The following is an 11,836-nucleotide window of genomic DNA, read 5'->3' on the forward strand; positions in this document are numbered from 1 at the left end:
TGGCCAATGGTGTACGCGGTGTTGAACTAGATCACCAGCTCCTTCTCTACTTGTGAGCATAACATGACAGGGCTCCCTTGGAAATCAGTCGTCTAGACTGATGGGACCCCCCTAAAGATCAATAAATAAATATATAAACCAACACGTAGGATTAAAAAATCTTCTGCAAATGCCTCCAACAAAATCTCTCTTCTGCACAGTTCTGTTAATGATATCAGAAAGTCTTCTGATAGCTCCAGCTCTGTATGTCTCGTCATGTATCTCTGCTATCATCTTCACGTGTAAAGACTTGTCCTTTGGGCTGTAGAACAGGACTACTTTCGCCAGCCTTCCGTCCCGCCCTGATTCCTGTAAGTAGTCTGAGACAGAGGAAGGGCAACCAAGGTAAACTACAAACCTCACGTCGGGTTTGTCAATCCCTGCCCTTGCCGCCTTGATTGCTACTAGCACATCTTTCAGGCCTCTCTGCCAGTCCAACAAACTTTGTCTTCCCTCCCTCTCATTCTGTCCTGTCCCTGTGCCATGATACTTGACTTACCCCGTTTTCTTTCAGGTGGTAGTGGATGTCCTTTAAATCGTCTACCGTCTGGAAATAAATGATTCCGCACTGTTACTTATTTTTTAGAACCGCGTCACAGACCTGGCCATGGCACACCTCCCTCGTCTTCCCCTTTAACCTTACACAATACTGAGTGTTTCTCCTGTCCACTGAGTCTTCAGGATACAGCAGTCTCCTGTCCCGCTGGTCGACGAGAAATGTCTTCACAGTATGTTGGGATGGCGTTTAACAAAAATATAAAGTACCTTGAGGCAACAATAGGCTGGGAAAGCTCACAGCCAACTTCATCAACTACTTAAGACAGTATGCCTTTAAGTCTTTCCCTTCTGCGATTTTTTTTCTTTGATTCCGTACATAGAAGCTTGTCCGTTTCATAGACATGTTTTTTGCTCCGACCATTGGTCTCCCGCTAAATGTTGGCTGACTTTCACACTGCAGGTACATGGTGGTGGCTTTTGTCATGGCTTCTGCCACATTATACAATTTATGCATGCTGCATGTGAGGCCCATGACTCCGAACAACTCTTGCCGTCCTGCTGCTGGTTTGTTATTCCAATCTGGGGTTTACTTCAGTTCCCCCATTATAGCTCTTCCCCTGAGCTATATTTGGCCTTACAACAACCTTTTTCAGTGTTGGTTCAGATTGACAGAAATAGGATATCCTTCTTTAATGTTACCCCTTCCTTGGGAGAATTTGCGTTTGCCACATACCCATTCCCAGCCACCCATGGCATCTACATTTGCATCTTAAATGGGAGTTTGCAGATATAGCAGAATGTCCAGAAGTTCATTGTTTGTTACCGCTGTTGACCTTCCGTGGAAGGTCACATTGTTTCCCACGTGACATGACTGAAAAGTCAGCAAAAATTAAATGGTGTTAAAACGTGCCTTTTGTTTTATGAAATACGTGTGTAATTATGTATTTCTAGCTTTCTCCCAAGCATCAATACACAATGTGCAAAATTATTTCTATGCAACATGTAACAATTGACATTAGCACTAAATGCTTCCCAGATGGCTTCTTCACTGTGACTAGACTTGATACCCAGGGTGTAGGAACTTCTACTGGTTCTATCACACCTTCTTCAGTCATCCTATCCAGTGTATTCTTTAATTGCTCTTTCACTGCAACTGACAGTCTTCTCGGCGGATGTACTACAGGTGTTATGCTGTCATCTTTTTCTGGCATCAGCTTTGTTCTGTTTCAAGTGGTCAAGACAGAGCCAATCATCTTCCACCCACTTAACAGCCTGATTGCCGATCCACCACATTTATAATTTTTCAGAAATCTAGTCATTTTGTTTGTAAGCACCACTTGGCGCGTATGTCACTGAGGTTTATGAACTGGAGAGTTTCTTGAATGATCTGGAATGTTACCTTGTAGATCATCGTCATCAGCGACTGCAAGTCTCCTGTACCCGCCGCTAATTGCCCCTCGAATGCGATCGTGGCATACTCCCATCTATCAGTCTTCAAATGTCTTAAGAAGTTATGCAATTAATCGAAATTTTAGACTTTGAAAGGATGTTTTGTACTAAATATCAATTTTGGTATCAATGAAGTAACCCGTGTTCTTAATAGGGTATGTTTGAAATTACCTGTATGTAAATGACTTAGCATATTTACATTTATCTCGTCTTCACCCACCTGAGCCACAAGTTCAAGTCTAAGGATCTTTGAATGAACAAAAACAATGTCATACCTTTCTTTCAAAGACATCTGCTCCAAGGACGGTCGGAGCCTCGCCCACTGGCCAACTTTGTGAGCGGCTAAGTTGCTCCTCTGGAAGCGCGAAAATATGGACTACGTCATTTCCGTTTGCAAGAGGCAGCAAATTACATGAACCTAAGAAGTAAAGAAGAGTTTTTTTCTGAATACAAGTGAATTATTTACAATCATTGAGAAGGCAGATCAAATCCTGATAAAATATTAGTAAACGATATTGCTACAAGAAATTCAGTGACATCTGAACCGGAACTGAAAGTTGACATCACAGTTTTCAGTTAGTCACTCCAAGTTGTCCAGCACACGGTCACACATCAACAGGCTGAGTGACAGTTTCCAAGGCAATGGCGTCTAGTGGTAAGATAAGGTCATACATTTTAAGACAATGATACATTATTATTCTAAGGGTTAAAATATTCTTGAGCCCGGAGCGTGTACATATCGCAAGCAGCAGTTTTTGGCTCTGGCTAACTCCTAACACAGACGATCCAAAATTATTGCTTCGATCATGAAACCCGCCTAACTATGTCCAAAATGTTTCAGTTATGCCAGAGAACTGCTTTGCTGTTGGTGACTGTATGTAGGCCAAGACCATTATCTCCAGATCGTTCTAAGTTTCTTTTCATTTATTGATAGCTTCCAGATAGAACAAAATTGACCAAGTGTTCTTTTGCATTCTTTTAGGCCTGACTCGGATTTTGATAGAAGTACAAGGTCAATCAGCCGCGGGCATCAGGGGAGATGCATAGCGGCTGTAGACATGTCCCTCCAAGATGTTCTGTTTTCAGCCAGAGTTCTCCAGTCAGATCTGCTGACCCCTGTGGTGTCCAGCACATTGAAGACTTGGTCCTCCCATCTGCTCCTAGGACGGCCTCTGGGGCGCCTCCAAGTTGAATCTGGAACTGAGGTGATCAATTTGATCACTTCCTGGGTCGGTGTTGCTCTGGAGATGTGTCCCAGAAGGTTAAGCTGGTACTTGGTGATCTTCTGGCTGACAGGGATCTGGTTTGTTGTGTGGCGTACTACTTCGTTGGTGACATGGTCCTGCCAGCGGATGCCCTTGATGTACAAGGTCATCTGCCCAAAATAAACCATTGATGGGTGTGTCTTGTAGAATGGGAGGGTCGGACAATCGCGAATTTAATATATTTGGAAGATCGTTTACGTATAAGTTAAATAGGAGGGGGCTAATGTTGCACCCTTGTCGTACCCCACATGTTGATTGAAAGTATGATGATAGGCCATTTGGTGTTTTTACGCAGTAACTTACATTCGAGTATATAGTTTTTTTTATAAACGTATAAAAGCTAAAAGTTAACCAATAATTTCACTCGCGGAACCAAAGAGAGCCACTGTCTCTTAACATGAACGTCTTAAAGGATGAACAACTTGTATAAAGATATAGAAATGCTATACAAAAGTAGAACCAAGGAGAGATACTGTGTGCCCATCCACTTCATAATGGGGTTAGGTACAATTACTACAATGTACACATTATTCTATCCCTTTTCGGGAGGGAGTGAATGTAAGGCCACAGGGAGTACACTTGATGTATGCCATTCTCTGCAGACTTCAAATGTAATAGGAACATAGTTGAAATAATACAAAAGTGAATAAAATTCAGAAAGATAATGTGGAGTTTTACAGCGTATTTCAGTGTGTTAGTCATCAAACAAATACACGCTCTAATGCTGATGCTGTAGCTTAATTGCAGCAGTTATGCAAATCATGCAGGTTTAGTCCTTCATTCTCTCCCTCCACTCCTCCAAAGTTATTCCAAGAGATAGGCAATACCACTTGCCTTTTACTGAGTGTGTCCTGCTTCTGTACATTTCTGTTTTTGGCACATTGTGCAGATGTACCTATACCTATATGTTCGTCTGTCTGTTCTATCAGCAGAGGGTATACGTTTTTTTACAGGAAGGTGTTGCTAGCCCTTCCATGAGCAGTAGTGTTATCTTATTCGAAATATGGGTTTATCTTCATTATGCCTGATTACAACACATTTGTAAGCAACATAGAGGGTATTGTAAGGCAAGTTTACCTTGGGGATCGTCAGGCGAGGATAATGCTCTCTTCACATCGTCAAAAAGGTGCTCTTTTCTATTGGCTTGTACATGTCTGCCCCGCGGGCCCGGCAAGACTCTGCCTGTACTTGACGTACACCGTAGCCCTCCGCAAACCTACGTAGCCAGCTGTGCGCTAGCCAGTACTGAGGGGTACGGTGAAAGGTGCCTGTATTTCGTTGAACCACCGGCCTCTTACCATTCAAGTAGTCGGGCCGGTACGCGTAGAAGCTGTTGGGTAAAAAGGAAAAAAAAAAGGTTAAACGCAACTAGGTATGTTAAGATTAATTTTACATCTAATACCTACGTCACCTGTTCGAATAGAGTGCGGTTGAATGTTGTATCAGCCATTATAACTGCAGGGCTGTCTCCAGGACCCACCATCCCTTTCGTTGGACTCCGGCGCTCGTCGCCATCACAAATCTTTTCTCTGACAGAAATGTCATCAAATTAAGCATAGTCTGCCAGCAAAATATGTCCCTCAAAGTGCAGGAAATGTGCAGAAAATGCGTTTCAGAGGGTTCAGATTTCAAAATTTCCCCGGACATACCTTGCGACGGCTCGTGCATGCTTTTCGGTGCTCGAAATCTTGCTTGGGGGCGTCGCCCTCAATAAATTTCTAATAGAATTTCTGAAATGCCATTCAACTTAGCTTGGTCTGCCAGCAAAATGTCCCCGTCAAAATGCAAGAAATAGGGTTTTAAAGGATCAAGATTTTACAATTTTCCCGGGGGAGCATGCCCCCGAACGCCCCTAGGATTGTCGCGCCTCCGCTTTCGGCGCTTCGAGTGCTGAAAAGTAAGTCAGTAACGTTATAAGAAATTTGCTGCAGTCGCCTCTGACCAGCAGGACGGGTGCTTTTATATCGTCTTGAATCTTGTTGATAGAATTGTCAATTTTGATTAGTGATTAGGAGCTATGGCGATTAAAGTTTAGATAAACATCGCATTGAAGTAAAAGTTCAACCAAAAGACTGTTTAGAGAATCTTAAGACTTGCATAATGCGCTTGGGAACTTACTAATTTAGCGTAGAGCGTAACGGAGCGTCCAGAATTTAGCGTATTACGTAGTCGGCCTCCCGAATTTAGCGTAGAGCGTTGTCGGGACCCCCCATTGGGGCCCTCGTGAATCTCTTCAAGTGCTTGTTGAGTCAGACTGGAACTGTTCCCCTGCGTGCGTGGCTTCATGAGCGTGACAGATCTCTTGTCCAGAGCTGCGTGCTTTGTCAGCACAGCAGGAAACGTACTTCTATGGTATGGGTCGAGTGGATTGATGATATCTGTGCTCCAGGGGCAATTGTTTTTGTTGCACTTGTTGCACCTTGGGTAATCCAAGCTCACAAGGTAGTATCTTGAGTCAATGTCTACAACTTCACGTGCCCTTGTGTATATCCCACTATGAGACAGCTGTAGTTTACACTTGGGACAGTTGAGTGGTATCTTCCACATCCGCATCGGTGCCCACAAGAACATCCTCTGCCGGAAGTACTGGTTAGGGTCTGGTGGGACACCCATTGGCACTTGGGGACTTGGAGGATGATACCAATTTTGATTGGGCAGATTCTCCCGTAGCTTTCCGTTGTGGTCATATAGACACTGTGCAATCCATGACTGATCAGCAGGGGAGATGTTATTTCTGAGCCTTTTGGGCAAAAAAGTCTCCCACTGTTCCACCTGCTTCCCTCTGTACTTGACTTTGACTGATGACTTGTCTCCAAGGGTGTGGTTGTGTCAAGGCTGGACCTTGATGTCAGCTGTGATCTAGTTTTTTTTTTTACTTAAGTTAAATCGAACAATTTTGGCAGTGTGTAATCCAATAAGACAACTGCTTGATTCTATAAACGTTGTAACACATTTTTAGACAAAGAAACATGGTGTGAAATACGCGCTTATATTAAAAATTATTAACCGAAAACGAGACTTTTGAATGGAGCAAGTTTACTTCTTTATTTCAAACTGAATGCATATGATAAAATATTGTTTAACTCAAAAATTTATATTCAAAACTACAAACCAATAGCTCAGATTTTACACGTGTATAATTGTCAACAATGCTAATGACATATCCAAAGAAGTGAGAAATATCCAAAAATTTCAAATTTTCGGCACAGAGCAGCTGTCAAAACAAATCGCACGATCATTGTTTTTAACAAAGAAAAAAGCTGTATATGCTGAACACTGTAGCCAAGTTTAACATTCTTCATGTTTTGTGGGAACCAGAATGTGTTTAAGCAAGGAGAATATATAAATTATAACCTTCTTGGTTTAAGGGCTAGACAGTTGGGATAGGTTTAATTTGTACAATACAATATCTACTTTATGGTAGGTAACCCAGGATATACTTCATGCTATTTTCTCCAGTCATGGGCAGTTACGGGATAACTGTGGTCGACACACCAGCAATAGTTGCTGACTGGGTCTCAGAAGACTCCCCGGTTGTGATCAAAACCAGAGATGATGGTAGGTGGTCATTTACAGACACATTTTTCCATATTTCTCTCATCCATGAAAATGCTCCCCACGCCTTCATGCATAACACAAAATGCCGCTGAATTAGAAGATTTGCAAAAAAAATACACAGGATTGAAAAATTGATTTCTAACTTCAAAGAATATGGCACGCTGACCCGAATCAGCTGAATGGCAAGCGAGCCCGTCGTCACCATTGCGCTGTTGACAGTTCTAGTCAAGCATTGTTTATTGCTTTATTGACTGCAGCTGCTTTAGCTTTGACCTGTACGTAAGTGGGACAGCTACTCTCCTAGCCGGAGTAACAAATTAAAGCAGAAATCAATGGCAGTAATGGTAGCCTGATTAAATCTCGCTTATAGCAGCCCGCCAAACATCCACCGCCCCCCTAGAAGCTTGATGGAGAATAGCGGGGGAGGGGCCAGTTACAGCCCTGGATAGCGGAGTTTGGGTTACATAGACTAGCAATAATGCCAGCTCAAAAGGAACCTTAAGTGAAAAAGTTATTAGCTGAACGCGTACAAAGAAAGCTGCTAGATGCAAACGGCAGGGCGTGGGTTTAGTTTGTTTAGTTGCACAATTCTAAGGAGCAGGTCTAATCTTCATGACAGAAGACTTGATGGCGTACTGGTGATCTGTCCAAGCGTACCATTCTATACCATGTACATCATCCCCCCCGCCGCCATGCTTGTACGGCTGGTTCAGGTTAACGTAGTCACAATGATTATACCACCAACCACCACGACCGCCAGTGACAGTTGCGCAATCAAGGCCCGGATTATTGTCGTTATCCTGGTCGTGTGTTGAGAATCTACTACCATTATGATGGCTTAACCCCCAATCACCATCCCCAGCAGTGCCGCTATAGGCACCAAAATGCAGACGGTACTTTGCTGCTTCATTCTCGATATAGAACCTATCATATTCAGCATATACCTTTTCTGAGGACCAATTCTCGAGATCAATGCGAAGAAGGTAGGTCTTCGCCTTAGAGATTTGATAGATCTTGTAGTTTCCCAGCCAAAACTCGCCGCCGAGGTACCCGAACCCATTTTTGTAAGTTTCCCAGTCATTAGCAAAATCTACAGAACCGTCGAAGCGCTTCTGGAGGACAGTCCAGCCGCCGACCCCGGCTTCCATCTCACAGTAGACCCGAAACGAGGCTCCGGTGGCGTCTGGCTGGATGGTGTAGAGATCGCCGATGGTGTGGCCAGCCTTGTAGATGTCGTCACAATCTGTAAGTCATTTTGAGGTTTAGTCACATGTACATGTGAGGAATGGAGTTCATCATAAATAGTCAACGTTCCATGTTTACAATGAGTTTACGAAAGTCGGTGTTTGCGGAAAAGCCAGGCTTGGCTAATAGGCCAAATGTAGGCTATGACGATTGCAATAAGGCTAGAATAAAAGTATTTAAAGATTAATAAAGATTATATACCTTTCGGGCTGACAGCGTTACTGCCACAATCACAACTTCCTGGTTGTCCTTTGGATCCGGGTGGGCCCTCGGGTCCGGGTGGGCCCTCGGGACCTGTTGGGCCCTCGGGACCATTTGGGCCCTCGGGACCGGGTAGGCCTTCGCGACCGGGTGGACCAGGGGGTCCGGGCTGGCTGCATGGCCCAGATGAGCCGGGTGGACCAGGAGGTCCGGGCGGCCCGGCAGGACCTGGGATCCCATCACGACCGCTCGGGACGACAAGTCCATCTCTACCAGGCATCCCCGGAGGCCCCTGTGAGCAGCCTGAATGGTAAGTATAGCATACAACGTGTTATATTTTCTTTGTCATACCCACCCGTTAAAACACACGTTTCAAGTGTTTCAGAAATGTTAGAAAATGTATAACAGCATCAGTTCCCACATGCGAATCCGGTATCTAAATATCTACAACGGTGCATTCGGTGTACTCGAAACGCGTTCGAATTAATAAATACATGCAAGCTCATGTGATAACAGTAGAACCCCATGTGATAACCCAATTTATCACCCGGTCCGGAACATCCGCATCGAACGTTATCGCGGTCCAGGCATTACATAAAGATTAATAAAGATTCAATATAGCATCATAATAGACATAAGAATGGAAACCCAACTTACCTGGCGTTTTACTCATCTCGTGAAGACGCTGCTCCCAGGCGGCGGTTCGGTTTGGCTCCTTGTCCAGGTCACGGCGCATGTCGTCTCGCATCAAGGCGTCAACAGTTGTGGACAGTTGAGATATCTCCTGCAAATGTATAAACGTATGTACATTTACGTCAGAATACCATCCGTAAAAATCAAGATAAAAAAGCAGAACGTCCTGGCTAAATGGACTCAATAGAATTGATAAACAAAACAGAATTAGTGTCAGAAAAAAGTGATCAACAACAGGCCTTGTGGCACAGTGATATCTACCTCTTTATTGGTGAACGTAAGAGGGGCGAGTCCTACACCAACCAGACTAAGCAGCACGGCAATGGCGGCGATCATGCAGCTGTGGTGGGGGCGGATGAAGCTACGAAGGGTACCGCGGCCGCTTGCTCCACCCGGATACGTGCGGTCTGTTAGAAAACAAGAGCTTTTAAAACAAGAAATGCTTTATCGAATCGTTGAAGTTGGACTAACCCAAAGTTTGAATGTCTAACTCCAGTCCCCTGGAATTGGACAGTCAAAATCTGGGTAAATCGAATTTTTGAGTTGTAAATTAAAATTCAACTTTAAACAGGAATAGATAAATTTAAGACTCTTAAAAAACTTTGTTGCTTAAGCCTCTTGCCTGAATAATGCAAATAATGTGTTGTGTGATTGATAATATCCAGACTGGGCTTTTTGGCATTCCCTGGGGGTGATGTACCTGTTACGTTCTACAATACGTTATACGACGTCAAAGTTAATACGTTATACGACGTCAAAATTGCCCACCCCCCCAAACAAGAGTTAAGCTAACTACAAAGTATAGCTATAAATTGAATAAAGTTCTGTCCTTGATTTCCTTGTACTCTGGATAAGTTCGGTGTTGGCGTGGAGAAGTAAACTGAATAAAGTTGTTTTAACCTTGCAGTCGGTTCTGTCCTTGGGTTCCTTGTACTCTACATAAAACTGTGATAACATGGGGAAATAAATCGACTTGAGTTCTGTGTTAATCGTAAAAATAAATGGAATAATGTTCTGTTTTTAATCTTGCTCTAGGTGCTGTACATGAGTTCTAGTACTCTGTACTGGTCCTGAGGAAAGAGACTGTTGAACATGAGTTCTGTTTTGTCTTTGACTTTTTGGCACAAAGTTCTGTGGGTGAGCGTCGTGTCGGCCCGGAAACACAGTCTCTCTGTTGAGTCACTCAGACGGGGGTGGCTCAGGTGGGGGACGAGCCACAGGATGAAGATACGCTGGGTGATCAGGTGTGCTCTGGTATGTCGTCGGCACACGTGGTGAGTCAGCATCTACCGAGGTCGGTTGGGGTGTTCCCTGCACCTGTGGTGTGTCACCTTTTGCTGATGTTTGCAACGGCGGGGATGTTCCCTTCACCTGTAGTATGGCACTATCTGCTGATAGTGGACTATCTGCTGATAGTGGAGAGGAATGGGCTGTTCTCTTCACCTGTAGTGTGACACTGTCTGCCGGTGGTGGAGAGAACTGGGCTGTTCTCTTCTGTAGTATGACACTGTCTGCCGATGGTGGAGAGGACTGGGCTGTTCTCTTCACCTGTAGTGTGACACTGTCTGCCGATGGTGGAGAGGACTGGGCTGTTCTCTTTAGCTGTTGTGTGACACTGTCTGCCGATGGTGGAGGGGACTGGGCTGTTCTCTTCACCTGTGGTGTGTCACCTGTTGATGGTGGTGAAGGCTGGGGTGTTCTCTTCACCTGTGGTGTGTCACCTGTTGATGGTGGTGAAGGCTGGGGTGTTCTCTTCACCTGTGGTGTGTCACCTGTTGATGGTGGTGAAGGCTGGGGTGTTCTCTATACCTGTGGTGTGTCACCTGTTGATGGTGGTGAAGGCTGGGGTGTTCTCTTTACCTGTGGTGTGTCGCCTGTTGATGGTGGTGAAGGCTGGGGTGTTCTCTTCACCTGTGGTGTGTCACCTGTTGATGGTGGTGAAGGCTGGGGTGTTCTCTTTACCTGTGGTGTGTCACCTGTTGATGGTGGTGAAGGCTGGGGTGTTCTCTTTACCTGTGGTGTGTCACCTGTTGATGGTGGTGAAGGCTGGGGTGTTCTCTTCACCTGTGGTGTGTCACCTGTTGATGGTGGTGAAGGCTGGGGTGTTCTCTTCACCTGTGGTGTGTCATCTGTTGGTGGTGAGAGTTGGGGTGTTCTCTTCACCTGCAGTGTGTCACTTGTTAATGCTGGGAGCTGGGGTGTTCTCTTCACCTGCAGTGTGTCACTTGTTAATGCTGGGAGCTGGGGTGTTCTCTTCACCTGCAGTGTGTGTTGGTAGCTGTCTGGATCATCCGTGTGGGTATCTGGTTCGTCTTGATAGTCGTGTGGAGCATCCGTGTAGGAGTCAGGTTCGTCTGGGTAGTCCGAATCGTCTATATATGGAGAGAGCAGTCTGAATCGTCTGAATAGATATCTGGTTTCTCTGCAGTGGGTCGTACAGTCGTAGCTTCGTGGTGTTGGTAGGGAAGATTGTACGGAAGCCGATTTACATTTGGCTGAGGCTGTTGCAGGGTCGGATAGTGAGAAGCTATGCCGTTAGGGAAACAAATTCGGCGTTGGGCGAAGTTGACGATGAGAGCATTTTCGTCTAGGAAGGGACGTCCAGCAATAATGGGGGAGGCTAGCTCACGTACAACAAGTGCGTCAAACTCTAGCGCAAGCGTCTGTCTGTAAAATGTGGTCTTACACGCTCCTATGATATTGCTCAGTTCGACGGTTGGTTCAGGGTGTGGGAAGATTTGTAGGCCCAAACGCGTTGTCTCGTCAATGGTAATCTTGTTGACTCTGCTCCCGGGGCTAAACAAATGTTCACAGTTTGAGCATGGTGATAAGCTGCAAAGTGTGGAGTATGGTTGCTCTGGCATACCTCCAGGATTTGACTGTCTACA

General features: G+C 44.9%; 1 protein-coding gene across 1 annotated transcript in view; it reads right to left on the minus strand.

The window, feature by feature from the left end:
• Nucleotides 1-10,127: 10,127 nt before the first annotated feature.
• Nucleotides 10,128-11,836, minus strand: part of LOC118418247 (proline-rich extensin-like protein EPR1) — an 8,183-nt gene continuing 6,474 nt past the window's right edge. The window contains exons 7-8 of the mRNA XM_035824092.1: nt 10,772-11,320; nt 10,128-10,720 (exon numbers count right to left, since the gene is read on the minus strand). Coding sequence (XP_035679985.1) covers nt 10,128-10,720; nt 10,772-11,320 — 1,142 coding nt within the window. The remainder of the gene's footprint in view (nt 10,721-10,771; nt 11,321-11,836) is intronic.

The sequence above is a fragment of the Branchiostoma floridae genome, chromosome 6, assembly GCF_000003815.2.
Source record: "Branchiostoma floridae strain S238N-H82 chromosome 6, Bfl_VNyyK, whole genome shotgun sequence".
Lineage (NCBI taxonomy): Eukaryota > Metazoa > Chordata > Leptocardii > Amphioxiformes > Branchiostomatidae > Branchiostoma > Branchiostoma floridae.